The sequence below is a fragment of the Schistocerca cancellata genome, chromosome 4, assembly GCF_023864275.1.
Source record: "Schistocerca cancellata isolate TAMUIC-IGC-003103 chromosome 4, iqSchCanc2.1, whole genome shotgun sequence".
NCBI lineage: Eukaryota > Metazoa > Arthropoda > Insecta > Orthoptera > Acrididae > Schistocerca > Schistocerca cancellata.
In genome coordinates, this window is record NC_064629.1 from 724,033,578 (window position 1) to 724,056,355 (window position 22,778).

The 22,778-nt window shown below is 43.5% G+C and overlaps 1 protein-coding gene across 2 annotated transcripts in view; it reads left to right on the forward strand.

Annotated features, from left to right (window-relative positions):
* Positions 1–1,693: 1,693 nt before the first annotated feature.
* The window catches only part of LOC126183786 (ribonucleoprotein PTB-binding 1-like), a 362,605-nt gene continuing 341,520 nt past the window's right edge, over positions 1,694–22,778 (forward strand). For both annotated transcript variants that reach the window (XM_049926024.1, XM_049926025.1), the window contains exon 1: positions 1,694–1,981. In XM_049926024.1, the coding sequence (XP_049781981.1) occupies positions 1,733–1,981 (249 nt within the window). In that variant the 5' untranslated portion in view covers positions 1,694–1,732. The remainder of the gene's footprint in view (positions 1,982–22,778) is intronic.

Below are 22,778 nucleotides of genomic sequence, written 5' to 3' on the forward strand. Positions count from 1 at the left end.
TATCTTTTTTGAGTCACGTGAAGGTGTACTACTCATACACCCTTTTGTTGTACCTCCAGAGTATAGGCTACTCAGCTACCGCAACATCTGTCGATACTTTGGGAACAATATCCTGGCAACATATGGGTTCTGCCTTAGCACAAGTTCTTTAACTGCTGGCAGAAGGCGATCCTCTTGAAACGACCCAGAGAAAATAAAATGAAACTGCGCTGTGTCAGGACCTGTCATGAACATTCTCTTCCAAGAGCCAAAACTGGAACGTCTTCAGCAAATATGAACACTGGTACTTTTTTATTTCTAATTCTGAATTCTTCTTTAATTTCCTCTCTGGTTCTGCTAACTAGAACTCAGAGCCGCCACCCCTGAGCGGTAGTACCCCTTTAACTCTTCACTTTACTATTTCATTACCTCACAAAACAAAGTAAATTTTATAGGCATATCTTGAAGAAAACGATATTTTCATTCTTTGCTCAAACAAGTGAGAATTAAATTTTTAATCATAGTAGATCTTTTAATCCAAAAATTTTCACTTTGACGAATATAAAGCAGTAATACCTGACAGTAAAAATCATATGTGTGATTATCACATTTCGTTTCACTTTATGTCTTCACTTAATGGACTTAATGTCAATAAATTATTTGCTCACCGAATGGCAATTACGGGCAGTAACTGGCTTTCTCGATGCAGAAAGACAGGAAGCAGCCATTGAGAAGACTTGAGTTTCTTATGTCAGCGTGGTGCCAAACAGCAATCCACACACTGCCACAATTCAAATTCACAGAAGATCGATGGGAGTCAAACACACTTTTGCACGGAAAATCGAGGCAACTGTGTGTCGAGACCTTTTTTTTCATGGTAGATGTCGGAGGTAGGCAACATTAGTAACAAATGTCTGTTCTTTCGAAACTGAGACTTGCCATTTAGAACTGACGATGTGAAAAGCTGACACGAATTCACGACAATGTACGACCATGCAGTCCAAAAGTTCGGGAACTTTTCGAACAGATTCCCTCGCCGTCATCACCTTACACGTAGTGTCTGTCATGTCTTCCTAAACCTCAAGGGAAATACCTTGATCCTAGTTCCTTCACAACACGGCATTCTAGCATCGTCCTTAACGCTCAAGCGGTTGCTTAAGAGGAACTTTGACATTCAATACTAAAGTTTTATTTTCCTAATTTCAGAGTAAAATCCGCGTGAAGACTGCGTAACATCTTGAGGTTATTAACAAACAGCACTGTTTGTCATCAAGGTAGACATGCAAATCCCGCATGGCACCGTAGTTTGACAGATGGTTTGTGGGCCGCTAAACTGCGCGGTCATCAGCGGACAGATGGTTTCCTGAGTACTATACACAGAATGTAAGTTGACACTCCGCGCACGGGATGCTGGTAGCGACCGTAAGGGATGCTGCCTATTCCGCCGCTCTCAGCATCTCCCATGCGAAGTGTCGAGTGTCAAGACAAATTGCGCTGCAGAGCCGGATAGGTGGTCTGAAACGGGTAACGTCCACCGCCAAACGATCGCGGCTGAGTGACCCCCGCCGCCGCCAGCTAGCCAGCCGAGGGAGATGGTAGTTTACGAGTTCGGATGTTGGCGCCGCGCTGACGCAACGGGCCGCCGACCAATGGGAGCGCGCGCCGGCGCTGGCGTCGCGCGTCCTCGCGGGGCGTTCGGGCGGCAGTCGACAGCCGGCAGCGGGCGAGAGCGCAAGCCCAGCGCGAGTGAGACATGACTGCCAGCTCCGCCGAGGCCTTCTCCCCTTCGCAGGGGGGCATCGGATGCTTCAACAGCGCACTGCTTAAGGATGATCAGCACAAATTTTGGACCACCGAGGTCATGGCGGCCGCCTCCACCTGCGGCTTCTGGGAGGATGACCCCGAGATGGAAGTTAAAAAGAAAGTCAACGAACTGAAGCGAAAGTTCCACAGCGGAAGGCAGCTCCTGATAAAACATCTGCCGCGAGATGTAACCGAGGAGGTAAGCCACCATGACTCTTGCTGCATCTCGAGCATTGCGCCAAATTATACTTTTGCACGCGCGGCGTCCTGCAGTACTCTGGAGATAACGGTTTTAGGGTACGCCGGTTTATCTGTCGATCAACTCCACCCACCCCCCTCCACCTCCCCTCTTCCCCCGCAAAATCATAGGAGCTTCGTAACGAAGTTTGCCATGTCAAAGAATCGTATGTCTTTTATATAAGTTCTAGTTCCGATTTACTTAAATAATATTATTTCTTCGCATTTCCATTAATAAGTTAACCGATTCCTGAGACAGTCTAGGCGTTCCGCAGATGGTTGTAGGACTGGCATGTAATTTTGCCTACTTGGTGCCGGCACTGAAAGTGGCGTCCCTGCGCCAAAGACGCGCTTGTCCTCGGCGTCTCTGCACACAAACTAACCAGTATCGCTCTGTCGTTTGCTTTCGTGTAATCTTTATTTACGGGAGGACAAATATCGTGTTTGTTGCACCACGATCTGTTTACTGCCGCCGGTGACTTCGAGGTGCTGCTTAACGGCCGTCGAACGCCAACGGTTTCTAGTATATTAAGAGGGTTTAGTTTTTATTTACAAAAATGGCCTCGATTTGTTTCAGTAAACACGACCGATGTTTCTAGATATAAGTTCCATGTAGACTAGAATGCATACGGTCACTGAAATACGAGGCCTGCGTAAGAACTTTACAACGTAGTGCTTAGCAGTTAAGTTTACGATGTAGTGCTTAGCAATTTTCCAGTCATGTGACTATGGTGCAGTTGCCCCGCGTTTGCTGCAAGCTCACCACTCAATCTGGTTAATCCGAGTGGAATATCGTACACGAATAAAGCCGTGTCGTAACTCGTTTCGCCGGCCGCGAAAGCTGTGGCGTCAAGGGCGCTTTTGCCGGTAGGTCACTGCCAGCTGCAGCCGGTAAAGAGATGCTGTTGCCCTTGGCCGCCATGGTCCGCTCCTAGACCGACCCCCGTGGGAGATGCCTGGAAGCGGCGCACTGTTCCAAGCTGCACCCCCACCCCCTCCCACACGGCCGGTCTTTTGGTTTCTATTCCCAGCCACTTTGCCATTGATAGAAGCCTTTTCCTATTGCGCAACAATACAACACCCACATGCCGCTCTTATGATTTATATTGTCAGCGTTTCGGATGATAATTTTCTGTAACTTTTGATCCATTTGAAGACGTTCACTCCGAGCTTCTAATACACTTCATTTTGTTAAAAATAAACACCAGCTGTTCCAGAGGAGAACATGTTCGATACGATTATCCGTTATGGAATGGCAGTTTGAAATTCTGTTTTTCGAAGTTTGCTTGTGCGGCAGTAAAGATCAGTAACAGAAAAGGTTTGAATTAACGGAAAAAATCCTTTTGTCTACGTAGGGCGGTCCCTGACAAGTCCGGTTTTTTCTCCCCCATTAACTAAGCTACTGACATATTCATTAGGTTCCAGAGTTCGCGACGTATTTCCTGACATTTAATCAACTTCAGACATTGTCGCTGCGTAAGATACCTGTTGTAACTGAAAGGAAGAAATGTAATTGAAACTCCTAGATATGTGTGTTGTGGCTCCAACAGCTAACAGCATATTGTACAACAATCACTAGGAATAGTAAATGTGTAATAACCAATATTATAAAGGTTCAGAGTCTAGTATACGCGTTATTTACAAAACTGCAATACTGCGACACACGGTTTTCACAATTACTTTGTTGCAGCCTGATGTTTCAAGGGAAGATTGACAAACATTGTCAAACGGATGTAGTCCAACCTTAGTGCAAATTTTATTCAGTCATTTTTAACATGCGTTTGCGTGTGTGGCTTGTCCAGTATTCGTCGCTGAAAAATTATTTTATACATTTCACGTTATCCTAAAATATAACCGCCTTGTAGCGCTTTCAAATTTATTTAACAACCAGTTTCGTAGGCAAGAAGCTACATCAGGTGAGAGCTGTTAAACATGAGGTAGAATAGATGCTTTTCTTTGCGCAACTGTAGTGGATCTGTATTTTCGAAGTCTGTTGGGGTAAGGAGGCGTATGATATGGGAAGCAATTTTTCCGAGTACGTTAATTTGGTGAAGCGGTAAAAACTGCAGTCAGATTCGCATCGATGTAAGGTTTTCTTAGTTTTAAGGGGAAATGTTAAAGGCTTCTAGTACGAATAATTGATAGCAACTATTTTGTAGATGCGGAGTACCATGTGTATCGGAGTTGGAGGTGTGCAGTTATAGTTGTGATGAAAGGACTGGCGTGCGGGAAGCTCACGGAAGGCGCAGGCAGCGGCGGCGTCCCTGGCGGAGAGGTTGCCCCCAGCGTGGGTACGGGGCTCGCATTTCAATGCTGTTCATGTGGCAACGTAGCAACCGGCTCCACCTCACCTCGTGTATTTGGTTCGTCTAAGGTCAGCTTCCATGTGATTTGCTGCGACCAACGCCGCCGTACGGAATCGGGGCCTGTGTATCTTGGAGAGCGCTCAAGCTTAAACACTGTTGCTCCGCCGCGTGCCGAATCTCCACGCGCACAGCCATCTTGGACGAGGTTTCTTAAGTGCCGTTAATGCACGTGGTGTCGGTTCGCTCGCTCCGTCGTTCCGTTCAGCGTGTTCGTGTGACGCATTTGCTCGATCACAACTTTAGGAACGGGCAGTGAATATCAAATCACGGCTGATAGTTACAGGCCCGATGTGCAGTGTGTTTCGAAAAATGGAAACTAGTCATTGTGAGATACACATTAGGAATATATTTACTTAATCCCTGTCAGCTTAGTGGCGCACGGTGGAAAATCTGGTGTAATATCATTCGCCGTTCCTTATCTGTATCAGCAGTTATAATGTAGATCTTTGACTAGTGGAGACGCCTATCTGTTGTTTTACCCGAATAGCTCTGAAAACTCCAAATCAACCTATGATGTTCAGTGTTGTGCACATAGAAATCAGTCAAGGAGAAAATTCCGTACCGCATATTTTATGGCATTTAAGCTCGACAAATCTGAGGTGTGACAGTATGTTTACATACTCGAAAATCTCAACTCGCTTTGTTAAACGTGATTCGTATTTTCCATGGGTCTCGGAGAATGCGTGTCCTGACACTGCATATTCTGTTGGCCTTTATATGCGCCACGGAATAAATGTTCAGTGGCGATCGAGTTTATCAGTAGTTGAGAAACGAACTGCAGGTTATCAGTACTCTCATTGGATACCCAGATTAGCTTACGCGACTAGCATTCCATGACTAATTTCTTAACAATCTTTTGCTGGAAATAAGGCGTCATCACTAATCAATAGTATTGACAAATTATTTTGAATACCTAATCGTGTTCGCGGCGTGTTAGTAAATCGATGCCGACGTTGATTCACATATTCCTTTCCTTTATATGGTCTGTTCCACATAATTATGTGTCTTACAGATGAATTGTATGCGGTAAAACTCAGTACTTAAGGAGTTTCTTTTTACAAGACGAGAGGCTGAGTGCTGTGGGACATGAACATCGGGCACTATTTTTAACTGCCTGTCGGACTCTTCGCGCGCCCCAGTACACACATGTTTCAAGCTCTGAAATAGTCGCATTTTCAGTAAAAGCGCAGCTTTTGTGAACGTAGCAGTCACTTTCTCGATATGTCCATGTGATATATGAAGCTCTTTGCCGGCCGAAGTGGCCGTGCGGTTAAAGGCGCTGCAGTCTGGAACCGCAAAACCGCTACGGTCGCAGGTTCGAATCCTGCCTTAGGTTAGTTAGGTTTAACTAGTTCTAAGTTCTAGGGGACTAATGACCTCAGCAGTTGAGTCCCATAGTGCTCAGAGCCATTTGAACCATTTTTGAAAATGCGTCTGTCCGTGTGGCAGACTTGTCATTCGATAATGTGTACGTTATTTTCGTGAGAACTATTCGTGCTAAGTCATCTAAAAAGTCTCATTAGGAATTCTTGTAATTAATCAAGTAACATCTGCGAAATAATTGTTCAAACTGGTATGTTAAAATGTTTCGGGAAACAGTGTTCTGCTACGGTCGCAGGTTCGAATCCTGCCGCGGGCATGGATGTGTGTGATGTCCTTAGGTTAGTTAGGTTTAAGTATTTCTAAGTTGTAGGGGACTGATGACCACAGATGTTAAGTCCCATAGTGCTCAGAGCTATTTGAGCCATTTGAAACAGTGTTGTAACCTGAAAACCACGAGATTTTTTTGTCGTATTGTTTACTTCCGAAGCGGACTGTACAGTGCAGCGATTACCCCTGTAAAGGCAGGGGAACAACACGTGAATCTGTCTCTGGCAAAAGCGATTCCAGCGGCCCCAATACTGAAACAAGGAATTATGACTAGCAAATTTCCAGCTGTTTCGTAATACTGTATGGAAAATGAAAGACACGGGCAAATTTATTATGTATTTTGGTTCGATTGGTTGTTGCATGCAAGAATGCAGACGTAAAATTAGACGCTGTGCGCTACTTTCACTCCGAATTGGCTCGCTGCAGCCGGCAGACGCGCTAACGGCCATAGGGGTGCGGGGCCTTTGGGAAATACCGTTGTTCTCGTATGCGAACTGTACGCTTGTCGCGAGGGAAGTATTCAGCTTCTGTTAGACAACCAACTGCGAAATTATTTGAAGGCAAATTTATTACAATGATGATTTCCACTTACTATTCAAGTAGACCAAAAACGAACGCGGTTCTGAACGTCTTCCCTCCCTGCGTTCCAGAATATAGAGCGCGCTGAAACGTTTCACGATATCTTCGTACAATTAAGGCTTTAAAATTGCTGCTGGAAATGGGAGGCTATGTAACTACGTATTCTAAACGTGTAATATTTTAACACTGGGTGTCCCCAAGAAGAATGGTCAATATTCAGGCATATGATAGGAACGATCATTCGAAGCATGAAATCCAATGAACATGGGCTCTGAAGCACATACCTTAAGAGCGATGAGCACTTCTTCGTCTTCAACTACTGAGACACACATCTCTCCTACTGAACAACATGCTTATAGCTCTGATGGTAAGTAGTTTAGAGCCCAAATTTACTAGACGTTTTTGCTTCGAATGATTGTTCCAATCATATCCCCGAATATTGTCCATTCCTCCTAGGACGCTCATTTGGTGGTACCGTTAAGAGAACATTGACTCTCAACGCGTTTCTGTGTTATAAACATTGCTGCGAAGTAGTTTTGAATGCAACCAAGCTGTAGCGTATAATTGGGCTGCTTCCGCCGTCTATGTTTCTTGTTTATTTCTAATTGAAGAGCCACTTTCTGAACCATTAACTTTACGCCCAAATCTCGTTCTGTGTATGAAAACGTGCGATAACAGCTGAGGGGCAAGTGTGGAAGATGTGAAAAAAGTATATGTAGTTAGTCAAAACAACAGAACACAACAATAATACACAAGCGGATAATATGACATGCTGTAAACCCCTGCATAAATGCAATGCGGCCTGTAAAAAAATCCACTTTCACAATTAACGCAACTTCAGAAATAAATCAGGCTCACATTGGTGTCTAAACCCATTTTTGTAAATAGAAAATAAGAAATAAGTCGTATTTTGCAGAATACGGGTTTCAAAAACCCCAAAGTTAATTTGCAAACACGGAAAAAGTGTCAACAGCAGTTTCCAACCGTAGAGCGGTTGTATCATGGAGCGTTTGCTTGCTTGTTTGCTGTTTGCTTGAAAGAAAGGGTCTGTAATATGGAAACATCTCATACAGTATACCGCCTGTGGTAATTGTGTGGCTATTGATGTGTGTGTATTGAAGGATGCCCAGCCTACTCGTACAGTTGTTTAGCGAATTCTAAGAGTAGTGTCCAGGCTACCTGCGATACATCGTAGCTGCCCGTCTTAAACGTACACATGAAATTCGACGTTGAAAGTAAAGCACTAATCTGGTGAATTTCAACTCTTTTACGAGTGAAGACGGGGGCGAAAGCGGATGTCTTTTCATAGAACGGCCATCTTTGGATCCTCTCGTTCCAGCTAGGCTGTATCTTTTTTATTTTCGTCAGCCTCCCGTCTCCGATAACAATGTTGACATCACTGGATACAACCACGCCTGCCCTCAGCATAGTAATATCAACCTTGAATGTTCCTTATTTAAAAAAAATAAAATAAAATAAAAATTCTTTATTCTGTCCAATTATTTCATACATCGTAACCCGCCACCTTATACATTAGTGGGTCTTAAATCTACATTGCATTTTATTAGTATTAGCAGCATTTTTACTTCTATTTCTAGGTATTAGTGAGCTTACTTGCTACAGGAAATGATGAGTTAGTTTCTTAATGGGTAAGATCTAATGTCTAGGCTTATTTGTAAACAATTCGTTTTCCCTGAGTATTTCTACTTACGTTTGTTCGTTACTAGTCTCGTAGGCAACAGGGAGTTTTACACCGGCTCGCGGCGAAGTATTTTGCTAGTTCATTCTTTGTTCAGCTTTTCCAGTTTTACCTCGCAGGGTTTTTGGATTCTCTTTCCGTCTCAGTGTTAAGCCACGAAGTTTGACAAGATTCAATACAGATTAGAGGAAGAATCCTACCTCGGAAACATATTTTGTGCACACATTATGAAATCTAGAAACACCAGCTCATTCTAGACGACTAGAAGAATGTAACAATAAATCGTCTGCTAACGCTATGTAGAAGACGAGATTGGCAAAGTGATTTACAATTCTTCCCCCCCCCCCCCCCCCATCCGTACACTTTAAAATGCACGGTGTCACCACCATACGAAGTATAAATTTAAAAATTGGTTGTTCATATTAATAACCACAGCTTTTCCGTTCGATAGTATTGCAGAACGCTGCAATGTAACGAGAACAGTGACATTGACACGTAACTTCTGATAAATTCAAGCCAATACTGATAACAAAATTTTCAAAGCTACCGGGTGTGGGCTGACTGATAATTTGTGCTGTAGTTTATGGGCAGAACCAGTACGCACGTGTGCCTGCTGTAAGCCGTAAATAATAATCGTAAGTGTAGATGTGGCAGTGGCCCACCAAGACACTAGTCTATGAACATATTCAACAGTTTAGATTCGGCTTACCTTCTGTGTTTTTATAGGGGCGGTATATATCAGGCGACACAAACATTTCACACGTTAGAAATTTTCCATGACAGTGAACTGACTCATGAAGTCTTTTTCAATAGTTTCGTGGGTCAGGAAAAATTACATCGTTTACGAGTGAGCTTCATAATGGTGAAATAAGATACTAAAACGATCCCTCTAAATGTTAGAGTATGGGCAGTATACCTCGGAGACGGTCTACGATCTTTTTATGATACTTTGTCACGGCCGTGTGATATCTTTGAGGAACTCAACGTGTGAAATGAGAGCTTTCTCTTCCACAAACTGTGTATAAAACTGCAACAAGGAGGGAGGGCATGAATTTCTATTCACGTTCTTCGTTTTTTGTTGTAACTTCACGTGGGAATTCACTGTACGACAGCATTACGGCCGCCAGCGCGGCAATTCTAAAGCCGTGAATCGTAGACTTGTTGAACGTCCGTCGCGCGTTTCCCGACGAATGAGTCATTTCATTCCCGGCCCTTGCGGTTCTTCGACGGAGGTGACTGGCCTGCGTGGTTGCTGTGTACGCTCGCCCCGGCAAGCAGGCGACCAAAGTTTGAGTCACAAAGATGTTTGTTCGGCACACTCGTAATGTGACTAGAGTCGTAGAAGTGGACAGGGAATATGCCGCTTGTCAGTGACTCATATACTGGGGAATTCATGCAAGTGCGTATTTAAGAAATGAAATTTCTCAAGCGTTGCAAAATATCACGGGCATCCCGTGCGCACAATAAATAGCGTACGTAGTGCAATGCTATTCTGGATGGCGCAGCTGAGAATGCAATACAGTTACAGCAGACTATCGGACGTTTCATTGAGTTTTATATTTTACCCCAGTTTTTAAATTACCTGTAACGAGCTCAAACCATAAATTTATTATGTTCACACCCGAAATAATTATATATATATATATATATATATATATATATATATATATATCTCACTCACTCACTCATTTCACATCCCTTCGGAAGTAAATTACCATCGGGTATGTACTGCTTATAACAATGACATCCTGCTAGAAGCTTCAGGAATATAGACACAGATTCACCTTCCTGTGGTGCCATGTAAAATGATCATTACAGCTCTTTTGGGACATGTACCCGTTTTCCGTTACCTATCTCCGTTATACAGGGTGATTCAGAAGTCATCTCACATAGGACAAAATATAGTGTGAATCAGAACTCCAACGACAAACTTTCAGAGGAGATAGTATGGACTAAAACAAGGAAAAATGTCCAGTAAACATGAGCTCTAGAACCCATACCTTACAAGTTACCTATATGAGCACTTTTTCATCGTCGTTACTGTGAAACACATCTCATCTGCTGATCAAGCGCTCACAGCTCAAGGAATGCACTTTAGAGCTCTTGTTTACTTGACGTTTTCTCTCTTTGACCCATACAACCTCCTCTCAAAACATGGAAAGCAAAGAGCTTGCAGTAGAAGAGATGTTTCACAGCACTGAAAATAAGTCGTCATAGCTCTCAGGGAACGAATTTTAGAGTCAGGTTTTACTAGACTTTTTTCTTGTTTTTTCCGTATTATCACTTCTGAAAGATTGCCGTTGGAGTTCCGATTCACACTATTTGTCCTGATGGACTTGACTTTCGAATCACCCTGTATAATTGTGCAGTTCTGCTTTGTGTAACACTGAGAGGTGCTGTGTGGTATAAAGCTCCCTATGATTGGGAATGAGTATAAAAGAAAGAGCAGTAGAGGCTCAAATCCGGTTCCGCCACGTAAAGTCGCATCGAAAGCGCCTCCGATCTATAAGTCCTCAGTAGATAGGCTGCCATCAATGGCGCCATGAACTCCTTCACAACAGAGGGGCTTGGAATTTGATCGAGGCCTTTGGCGCCCATTCGTGTGGTCAAAAAAAATAAAAAATAAAAAAAAAATCCCACTTGCTCCCCTCTACTTCAGGGCGAAATTTTGCGAACGAAATTAGTCACAACCAGGATTCAAAGCAGCCACCTTCTGGTCGAGTGTTATCACAGTTAAGCGGCTTCGCCCATCGAGGCTGACTCGAGTAACAAGTCGATGGCACGCAAGCGCTGTGCACCGATTGCACGCTTGGTTTCCATGTTCCTGTGTAACGGCGAAGACGCTACTAAAGAACACATTATCTCTTCGTGACCTACTTAAAGTTCTCAACTCCACGTTACAATCCGCAATGCAGGGGTCATATCACGGAGAGAGGTAAAACATTCTCGTGAACCCGTGTTTTACGACCTTCATTCGATACATTTTAGTCGCATTGCCAGGGTAATGTAATGCTGACCACCGATTCTATGCAAATACATGTTCTCGACGTCTTTAATCTGCATTAAGTTTAGTGGATTATATGTCCGTTGTGGGCGTTATTAGAGGCGGACAATTATGATGTTAAACGAAAGTTTGCCATTTTTCGCCGCCTGTTCTGTCAGGAGTACACCTGCCTGATCTTTGTTGCGTCATTGCCGTTATACTCGGCAAGCTACCGTGAGTGTGTGGCGGAGGGTACCCTATTACCACTACTTGTCCTTTCCTTTTCTGTTCCACTCGCAGGAAGAGCGATGAAAAAGAGACACTCTATATGCCTCCATATGAGCTATAATTTCTCTTATGTTAGTAGTCCTTACGCATGTACGCTGGTGGCAGTAGAATCGTTCTGCAGTCAGCCTCAAATGCCGGTTCTCTGAATTTTCTCACTACTACACCTCGAAAAGAACGTCACCTTCCCCCTCCAGTGATTCAGCTTTGAGTTCCCGACGTATCTCCGCAATATTTGCGTGTTTTCGAACATACCGGTGACAAATCTAGCAGCCCGCTTCTGATTTGTTTCGATGTCATCCTTTAATACGACCTGTTGCGGAACCCAAACCCTTGAGCAGTACTTAAGAATAGGTGGCACAAGCCTTCTATATGCGGTCTGTTTTACAAATTAACCACATTTCCCAAAAATTCTCGCGATAAACTTAAGTCGACCATTCGCCTTCCCTGCAATTGAACGGAATGGACAATGTCTTGAAAGGAGGATATAAGATGAACATCAACAAAAGCAAAACGAGGATAATGGAATGTAGTCGAATTAAGTCGGGTGATGCTGAGGGAATTAGATTGGGAAATGAGACACTTAAAGTAGTAAAGGAGTTTTGCTATTTGGGGAGCAAAATAACTGATGATGGTCGAAGTAGAGAGGATATAAAATGTAGACTGGCAATGGCAAGTAAAGCGTTTCTGAAGAAGAGAAATTTGTTAACATCGAGTATAGATTTAAGTGTCAAGAAGTCGTTTCTGAAAGTATTTGTATGGTGTGTAGCCATGTAGGGAAGTGAAACGTGGACGATAAATAGTTTGGACAAGAAGACAATAGAAGCTTTCGAAATGTGGTGCTACAGAAGAATGCTGAAGATTAGATGGGTAGATCACATAACTAATGAGGAGGTATTGAATAGAATTGGGGAGAAGACGAGTTTGTGGCACAACTTGACAAGAAGAAGGGACCGGTTGGTAGGACATGTTCTGAGGAATCAAGGGATCACAAATTTAGCATTGGAGGGCAGCGTGGAGGGTAAAAATCGTAGAGGGAGACATAGAGATGAATACACCAAGCAAATTCAGAAGGATGTAGGTTGCAATAAGTACTGGGAGATGAAGAAGCTTGCACAGGATAAAGTAGCATGGAGAGCTGCATCAAACCAGTCTCAGGACTGAAGACCACAACAACAACATCACAATCATTCACACGCTCGTTCTATTTCATATGGCTTTCCAACGTCACGCCCAGATATTTAACCGACGTGATTCTGTCAGGCATGACACTACTAATACTGTATCCAAATATTACGGGTTTGTTTTTCCTACTCATCCGCATTAACTTACATTTGTCAACATTTAGAGCTAGCTGCCATTCATCACACCAACTAGGAATGTTTTGTAACTTAGAAAGTCTTCGAGCCACTCACATATCTGGGAGCATATTCCGTGTGCTCGTACATTCGTTAAGTCTTCAGTGGAGTACCGTGTCCAACGTTTTTCGGAAATCTAGAAATATGGAATCTGAAACTTCCTGACAGATTAAAACTGTGTGCCCGACCGAGACTCGAACTCGGGACCTTTGCCTTTCGCGGGCAAGTGCTCTACCACTGAGCTACCGAAAGGCAAAGGTCCCGAGTTCGAGTCTCGGTCGGGCACACAGTTTTAATCTGCCAGGAAGTTTCATATCAGCGCACACTCCGCTGCAGAGTGAAAATCTCATTCTGGAATATGGAATCTGTCTGTCTGCTCTTCATCCATAGTTCGCTGTATATCATGTAAAAAAAGGGCAAGCTCATTTTCACACAAGCGATGTTTTCTAAGACCGCGATGATTCGTGGACATAATCTTTCAGGTCTCTAGGAAATGTATGATATTCGAACTCAGAATATGTTCCGGAATTCTGCTGCAAACCGATGTTAAGGACATTATGACAAAACGAATCACTCGCAAGAACAGAATCACGTTCATCGGTAATGCCGGTATCACTTAAAAAACTGTCTCCTTACGCTTCTTCACAGGTCTAATCATGTCACTGTCACTGGAAATGTCCTCATAACCATAAAAACATCCATTCAGACAGTCATATGTATTTTTATTCTCATTAGGAACATCTGAATAATAATTGTCAAACTTCCGAAAGTATTTCAGATTCTTTCATTTCCTTCCGTTTTCTGGATAAAGTCATCTCTAGAAGCAGGAGAAACGTGAAGACGAAAATAGTAACATGCTAAATGAGCAAAAAGTACACGAAGGCAATCAAGTTTGACACACTGACAACTGGTGTAAACACCTAAATATACTAAGTAGTTAAAATATATCACAGCAGTTGACATCTACAGACAGCGTGCAGAAATCATGAGTTATCTGGAGATCCGTCTCTTACTGATGGCGCACGAAATACGAGTAAACTTGATATCCGTTCGCAGTGTGTTTGCCCCACTTTTATATGCAGTATTTGTTAGTCATAGCCTATTTCCATGGTACAGATAACACTTCGATACTGATTACACAACTCGAGCTCGCAGTACGTCTTCGTACCTTCTCCAGGACTCTGTATCTCAGGAAGGCCATCAGAAGTTGAGTGTTCCATCAGAGGCGCCGGGTCACCGCCTTTTTGTGGTCGTTAATCTCGTGTTTTCACTGTCCGCGCGACGGTCAGTTCGGAGGCCTCTGTAGAAAATGAGACCGGCGTAACGGCTCACGTTCCACGCTGAAAGTAACAGCGGACAGCCAGAAAGGGAAGCCGGAACGCCACGAGCCGCCTGAAGCTCCTGCCACGTGCGGGCCGCCCTAATAAACGTACTCAGTTATAGCGATTCTTTTCCGGTAATACGTTTTTGCTTTTCTTTTCAGGAGGCACGTCTTCAACATCCACCGATACTCGTTTTAATAACAGACATGGGTGTCTCACGTAACGCAGGCGACAGCAATACTTGTAAATATTATTACATCAAGGTATCGAGTTTCGTTTTTTGATTTTCTTTCTCTTTTCCGGCGAATTTTTATTCTTTTCAGTTAAATCAAGAACTCCCTTTATAACTGCTATCGACACCTCTAGACCAACGGCCGCATTGTAACGATTCTTATTTTATTGCACCGATTTTTTTTATCGGTAATAGACGGCTGCAAAGTGATAGGATGAAGCCCGCTAGCATCCTGTAGTTGAACGCGAATTCTGATGTGTTTACACGAGGAATAAAAAAAACTGCCTCGTGGCAACAGACATCTGCCGAGGTTACTGTGATTACGACAGTGAACTCATCGGGTGGTACACGGTTCAAATCCCGGTGTGACTGTCCAATGCGAAGTTTCCTGTGCATTATTTAACCCACTGAAGGCGAATGCTGCGATGGTTCCCTTGAAAAGACCACAGCTGATTGCTGACTTCACCCTTGTGCAATTCGAACTGGTGACTTCAAATTTAAGCTATACAGGATCTTACAAAAAGGTACGGCCAAACTTTCAGGAAACATTCCTCACACACAAAGAAAGAAAATGTGTTATGTGGACATGTGTCCGGAAACGCTTACTTTCCATGTCAGAGCTCATTTTATTACTTCTCTTCAAATCACATTAATCATGGAATGGAAACACACAGCAACAGATCGTACCAGCGTGACTTCAAACACTTTGTTACAGGAAATGTTCAAAATGTCCTCCGTTAGCGAGGATACATGCATCCACCCTCCGTCGCATGGAATCGCTGATGCAGCCCTGGCGAATGGCGTATTGTATCACAGCCGTCCACAATACGAGCACGAAGAGTCTCTACATTTGGTACCGGGGTTGCGTAGACAAGAGCTTTTAAATGCCCCCATAAATGAAAGTCAAGAGGGTTGGTGTCAGGAGAGCGTGGAGGCCATGGGATAGGTCCGCCTCTACCAATCCATCGGTCACCGAATCTGCTGTTGGGAAGCGTACGAACATTTAGACTGAAATGTGCAGGAGCTCCATCGTGCATGAACCACATGTTGTCGTACTTGTAAAGGCACATGTTCTAGCAGCACAGGTAGAGTATCCCGTATGAAATCATAACGTGCTTAGGTGGAAGAACGAAACTAAAATGAGCTATAACATGGAAATTAAGCGTTTCCGGACACATGTCCACATAACATATTTTCTTTATTTGTGTGTGAGGAATGTTTCCTGAAAGTTTGGCCGTACCTTTTTGTAACACCCTGTATATACAAATCTGCATCCTGTTATCCGCTGTATCGTGCTGGAACCGTTATGATATGTTAGGATTGTTCACGTTACTGTATACTTTCGAACGTCGTGAAAGTACCGACATAATACGTAACTGGTCAATATAGCAACTCTTCAGAGTTGATAATTAGCAGCCACTGTGGGTTTCTGTTTAAGCCGCTTCGGGTGATTTAGGTGTTAATTTTCAAGAGCATGAAGTGCAACATTGTATCCAATTCAAAGTGTACTGAATGGTACACAGCAGTAAACCAATTTTTCGAAGGTGCAAGGATACTGGTAGAGGGAGAGGAACGTGCCATTTTTCGTGATAATGAAGTGTGCGCGCAAAATTAGTAGTTCCGATTGTGTGTGACAGAGCACGATGTACACTGTGAAACAGCTGTTTCAGAAGCTCGCAGCATGGTACGTGGAGTGCTATTTGGCCGCACTCACTGCTTTGTGCAGGCCATAGCTCGCTGTGGTGTACCTACAAACTCTGTTGGGACTGAGGTTACCTTGTCGTAGTTGCCCGGTAGACAAACACATTTACAGGCCATCTAATAGAAACTTCTGTTCGACTCGACTCTGAAGTCTCCCCCCCCTCTCTCTCTCTCTCTCTCTCTCTCTCTCTCTCTCTCTCTCTCTCTCTCTCTCTGTTGTTCGATATGTCGCCAACCATGTGTCTACAACCTCCACTGTACATGCGTTATGGATATTCCCGTACAGGGGACACATTTTAATCGCAAGTCGCTTTCCCGCTGCAGGCGAATAAATGCGATATTCCTTTCGATAAAATGTCTCTCCTGTACGGGAATATTCATAATGAATGTACAACTGCAGGTTGTAGACACTTGGGTGACGACATATGTTAGCATGCGTCTGGTCGCAGAGCGTGTTCGGATAGCCTGTGGTAAGACGACCACTCGCGATTAGCGGGAAATCCGGATTCGAGTCCCGGTCTGGCACAAATTTTCATGTCTTCATTCCATTATACAGCTGACTGGCCATATTCGCAACTGGGAATACATTTAATGTATTTCATAACGACTGAAATCTGCGCAGTGCCTGTTCCTTTGGACATGCATGCGTGTCACAAGGAACATAGCAATACCGTACCGTAAAGTTTGTTGTGTTTTCAAGTAGCGTGCAGGTATACTAACTGTGTCGGACGAATACACCAGCAGCGTAAGAGCTTAGCTGCTGTCTTCTATTTTCTGTAGGGAACTAACTACATTATGTGGTAAGCAGTACGTCATCACACCCAGGAAGAGGAACTCCAGAAGGCCTCCTTCGACGCCTATAGGTGCTACTACTAAAGGAAGTTTCAAGTGAACATTGTCACTAGCGGTTTTCTGGTTCTTAAACAGCGATGTTTCAACATTCTTTGTTCCTAGTTCCAAGTTAAAACTCTTCTTGGTCAGATAGTACTTCTGTGACGCGAATTTCGTTCTACAGTAATTGTACAGTGCTTGATTGTGAATCCGACAGTGGAGAAGTGTCAGTCAGTAAGAATGGCAAAGTTCGCAGGAGAGCTTGTGTAAAGTTTGGAAGGTAGGAGACGAGATACTGGCAGAAGTAAAGCTGTGAGGACCGGGCGTGAGTCGTGCTTGGGTAGCTCAGTTGGTAGAGCACTTGCCCGCGAAAGGCAAAGGTCCCGAGTTCGAGTCTCGGTCCGGCACACAGTTTTAATCTGCCAGGAAGTTTCAGTAAGAATGGCGATTTCATAAGGTTTTATACTTATGGCGGATTATAAAACACTCGGTCGACCGTTTATTTAGTATAGTTTATCAGTATGGGACCACTATCAGGTAGGAAGAAATGCGACGCGTTTCATCACGGGTCATTTAGTTAGCGTGAGAGGGCTACGGATACGTGTAACTAACTACGGTGCAGACGGTACAAGAGAGCCGTTCCGCACCACGGAGAGTTTTAATGCTGAAGTGTCGAGAGCGTACGTTACAAAAAGAGACGGGCAACATATTACTTTCTCCCACATACGTCTTGCGAAATGACCATAAAAAATGAATGGAACTGGAGCTCATATGGAGCTTTACCTAAAATCATTTTTCCCATGGGACACTCGTGAGCGGAATAATGGCGTGAGAAGTACATTCCGTCACACACTGTAAGTTGGCTTACAGAGAACAACTATAGATGGTTTGTAGGCGGGTTTCATCACAACTGCGGTCACTAACCCGTTCTAGGCAGGGTCACGTTTCTAAGGCATCACAACGCAGATTCCTTTCACTGCTGACTATTGTGCGACAGTAGTGATGTAATACAATCAAATCGAGGAGTAATAAAGATAATGTATTTGCCCTATTGATTTCGGTTGCCCACGATCTTCCTTCAAACAGACCAATTCCGACGCTTTGTACAGTTCGTACCCAGTTCTTCAGTTAGTGGCTTTGTTACGAGAAATATGCAGTATGATTGTTGATGCTTTGTTATGTGAAGTTATTAAAGCATTATAAACTGGAAACGGCAATCTGAGAATAGTCTTCAATAGTTGATTGTATGACGAAGTTGTTTCTTTCTGAAATTCCAGTATCTGGTTGGCAAATGTAACTGACACTAGTTTATCCATGTGCTTAAAATTGTGATTACTCGTGAACGAACGCGAACAGTTTTGGAGTCGTTCTTTACGTACTGGTGACCAATCCAGAACAGTTATTCTGAGCGTGTTTGAGTGCCGTGCATTTTGATGCATAGGCCTGATTTCTTTTTATTTCATATGACGCTATAGGTTATAACGAGATTTATCGAAAGATTGTTGAATCAGACAAAACATCAGGCTTGTTGCTACATATTTTCCACAGCATCTTGATATATAGTTCAATAAGACTAACATAAATGATATCTACGTGTTAAACAAAGGAAAATATGCGCCCCGAGACCTCTGTGGGATGACGTGATTGGCCCGTAAGTTGTTGTGCCGTAGAAGAATAATCGATCTCAGTTTCAGCATACATCAAGCACCTTGTGTGGACTAACTTAGCAAGTTGCTGGGGTCCTTATAGAAAAAGTGACTGCAGCAACAACAGTGCATAAATGAAAGTGCTCTGTTTGGTCGAAAGGTGTACGTGTTGAGAGACCAAAACAAAAAGCTATAATGAATGCTGTTCGAAAGCCACCGTGTTATTTATATTATGATACTCACCTTCCATACCATATGGGAAGTTACTTCTGAGATCCACTATTCTACTCGAGTTTATCGATAACTGCTACAGGCAGGCCGGCCGATGTGGCCGAGCGGTTCTAGGCGCTTCAGTCTGGAACCGCGCGACCGCTACGGTCGCAGGTTCGAATCCTGCCTCTGGCATGGATGTGTGTGATGCCCTTCGGTTAGTTAGGTTTAAGTAGTTCCAAGATCTAGGGAACTGATGACATCAGATGTTAAGTCCCATAGTGCTCAGAGCCATTTTGTTTCAGGTAGGACAAACAAGTCTGACAGAGTAAGCGATTTGTTAGAAGAATCTTGCAAATAATCTGTCGCAAAAATACCCTCCAAAACAATTTCCAAATTCTGTCGAAGTATGGAGTAATGGTTTCTATTTCTCATACAGTGAGTTGTACAGCCTAAAATTCTACATGCACACTGTAATAACCGCACATCAGCAGTATGGTTTTCACTGTTAATTTATACGTATCTCGAAAATGTTGGAAATGTGAACTACTCAAACACTTCTGCGTTGACTGCTGCAACACGGACCTGAGTCCAAATTTCAGTGATTACGAGTGTATTTCAGTGTCCCCACGGAGTATCTCGTGAGTGATTAGAATTTCCGTCAATATTTATGAAAAACATTGGGACGCAAATGAGAGAAAAGCTGTGATAGCAACTAGTACGTGTTCGTGAGAGAGTCGCTGGTGGCAGTGTCCTGCCGGGATGGCCTAGCTTCTTTGGACTGCAGGAGGAGCGTCTGACGTCCGGGCTCTCTGTGCGTGCCGTATGCCGGACAAAGCATCGCTTCACAAAGACCTCCCAGCGCGAGTGTGTCACTGCGTATTTGTACGCCACAAAGGCCTCCGGACGCTGAGGGTTTTCGTGCGTGGGACTGGTGACGCCCTCTCGCAGTCGTCAACATCCACTTTCCGCCTCTGCCAGTATCTTCCAGATATGCAACTGAAGGAATACTAGACACCTGTTATGAATGCTAGTTTTTTTTATTTTTATTTATTTTTTTATTGCAAAGCCCCAGGTAACTCATTTCTGAAACTCCGCCATCAAAGCCAAGCGACCTCCGTACTACTACCGATGCCGTACCATAACCGGTACAGTTTTCATTGCTTTTGCTCGCAGTCGTTGGATGCAGATACGCAAGACGGATACAGACGACACTGCTTCCCTCGCGTGAAGAAATAGCGCGTCAACAAAGACTGACTCGGGGTGACGAGACATTTGTAGTTAGGTCGCTGGTACAGAAGATTTCGTTTGTTGCAGGATTCGTCTCCCTACGTTGTCTGTTAATGAATCATTAAATGATGCTCACAAAGAACAATAGTTCGTACTTACATTTTACAGCCTTCCCGTTTCCAACAACATTAACACTGTGAGTGGTAAACGAAGCTATGTTTAACATCTCGTCATCAAAGTCAGCACATATGGAGCCCTATACTCGATATGGCGAGAGAAGATACCTGACGGCCGACATTTTTCAACCGCCAAGTGCAAAAGACTGCAACAATTTCCGAAAGAAAAACCATAGTCGCCTAGAACTGCGTCAACACTGCGGCTTTGTCAATATAAACACAAACAAAGCCGCATTAAGTCAGGGGGACGCACGAAGCTCCCGCTCGCTTTAACTGTCGCACTTTCCTTGTGTAACCGATTATTGAAGAGTTGGAGAATGTCTCGTCCTTGATTGGAAGAATTTCAAACTCTCCACCTGCGCCCCCCCCCCCCCCTCTCGTACTCCACCCTCGCCCCTGCTAACCGCTATATTCACCTGTCATTACTTTGAGAACCAAAAAAACGTAAAACATAATGCCATGCTTCTACAAGATAGTGTGTTCAGTGTTTTAACCACTGTAGCATTTCACTCTGTTTGTTTAAAAATACGAACGAAGTGTCTTTCCCTTCGTGAAGCTGCAACCGCCTCGTACAACGAATAATGCCCATAATCTAGCGACAAACCAGAATATGTAAGTTGGAAAAATATGTCTACAGCAGCATTTCAGGTCCGCAGCTCGTGGTCGTGCGGTAGCGTTCTCGCTTCCCACGCCCGGGTTCCCGGGTTCGATTCCCGGCGGGGTCAGGGATTTTCTCTGCCTCGTGATGACTGGGTGTTGTGTGATGTCCTTAGGTTAGTTAGGTTGAAGTAGTTCTAGGTTCTAGGGGACTGATGACCATAGATGTTAAGTCCCATAGTGCTCAGAGCCATTTGAACCAGCATTTCAGAATTCATTAGGTTTTCACAGAGTTTGGTAGCGACTTTGATAATTAAGTCATTGCTCGTTGGAAAGAAGAATAAAAATGAAAAATGAAAGAGGAAAGTTATTAAAGCTGTGTTATTTAAAATGTTTGCATCCATCGAAACGTTAGGGGTGTCTGCTGCACACTGTCAAACACTTAGACATCTTGGGCTTCTATTACACTATGGAAGAGCTTCGACAGATGCTTTATAAAACGCGTTTTCATAAAACGGTGCACTGGTAAACTTTGATCATATCTTTAAAAATTTGGGGCTTAGTCCTAGTTCGTAACTTTATAGAAGATTTGTCATACATATTTTTATAATATGAACCTTAATGAAGAACGACCGAGATGTGAGCGATTTAACTGAGTATTTATTGCTCTGTGGAAACCGAGGTATGGTTTCAGTGGGGTACATCTCATCAAAGTCAGTCATCTTTTCTAAAAGTTTTACGGAACCGCTAATGTTCATATTACACAAGTGAAATGAAATGTCGGTAGTTATTCGAAACTTGACACACGATAGCATTATTTATTCTGTGTGCAGCTCCGAAAGCACTTTTATCAAATTCCGAACGTGCAATGTTTTGTGCAGTGACTAACATCTGACAAACATAAACAAATGCAGTGCACATAAATACCGAAAACTCTATGATCATTAATTGCATAACTGAAGCTAAAACATTCACTCCACTGGCATTCGTTAAAGGTCTTGAAATGACGGTTCTAAGCCATGTATGTCGAAAAGTACACGTGCAGTACGGTGCGCCCATAAGTGACAGTTCGTGTTCAGTGGCAGCAGCCCAGAAAATTCATAACTCGTCCAAGAAACTGGCTGTTTGCAGTTCCAAGTTTCGGACGATTCCAGTGTCCTTAGAGAAACCCAAAACTGTCCCAAGACTCCTTGATACTGTATTAAGTTGAGTTGCCTCATAGTTTCTGACGCTAGAATAGACACTTTCCACATGAGACACTTCCACATTCTGAGAAATTGCTTTGTTCTGAGAATAAAACTGTTCTTTTTTTCTGAGACCAGGACCGATACATTTTTTGCCCTTGCCAATCCCATTTTCTGTACAAAATCTACCTAAATTAATTTGTGCGCTTGATGTCTCCACCATAGGCTTTAAAATCCTTGTACACCCTGTGTAAAACGTGTTTTCATCCCTGGAGAGTCCAGATCTTTCTGTAAACTAAGGCAGTTTTCTTCTGCTTTAAATTATTTGCTGTGCGTGTCCACAGTATCGTCCCGGCCAGAGGTGTAGGTTCTGAATCCTCACACGTCTTGCAAACGAAGAGCGTTTCGTACTGGTTTACACTTTATTTTTTTGCAACATTCACGGTGTGTCGTTTGACTCATTATTACAGATGCTGTACTCAGTACTTCGATCTAACAGTAGGTGGCATGACAATCAGTAGAAGTGTGGTTTCTGCACAGTACTATCCACTTTTCCAGCTGCTGTAATTACGTGAGCAGACAACATGGATTGTGATCATCAATGACAGCGCTGGATGACATGGTTTCTGTGGAAGTTTCTAAACACTGCTCATATTCATAGCCGATTTGCGGCAGTGTGTGGAGAGTGTGCACCGTCACAAAAGGTGCTC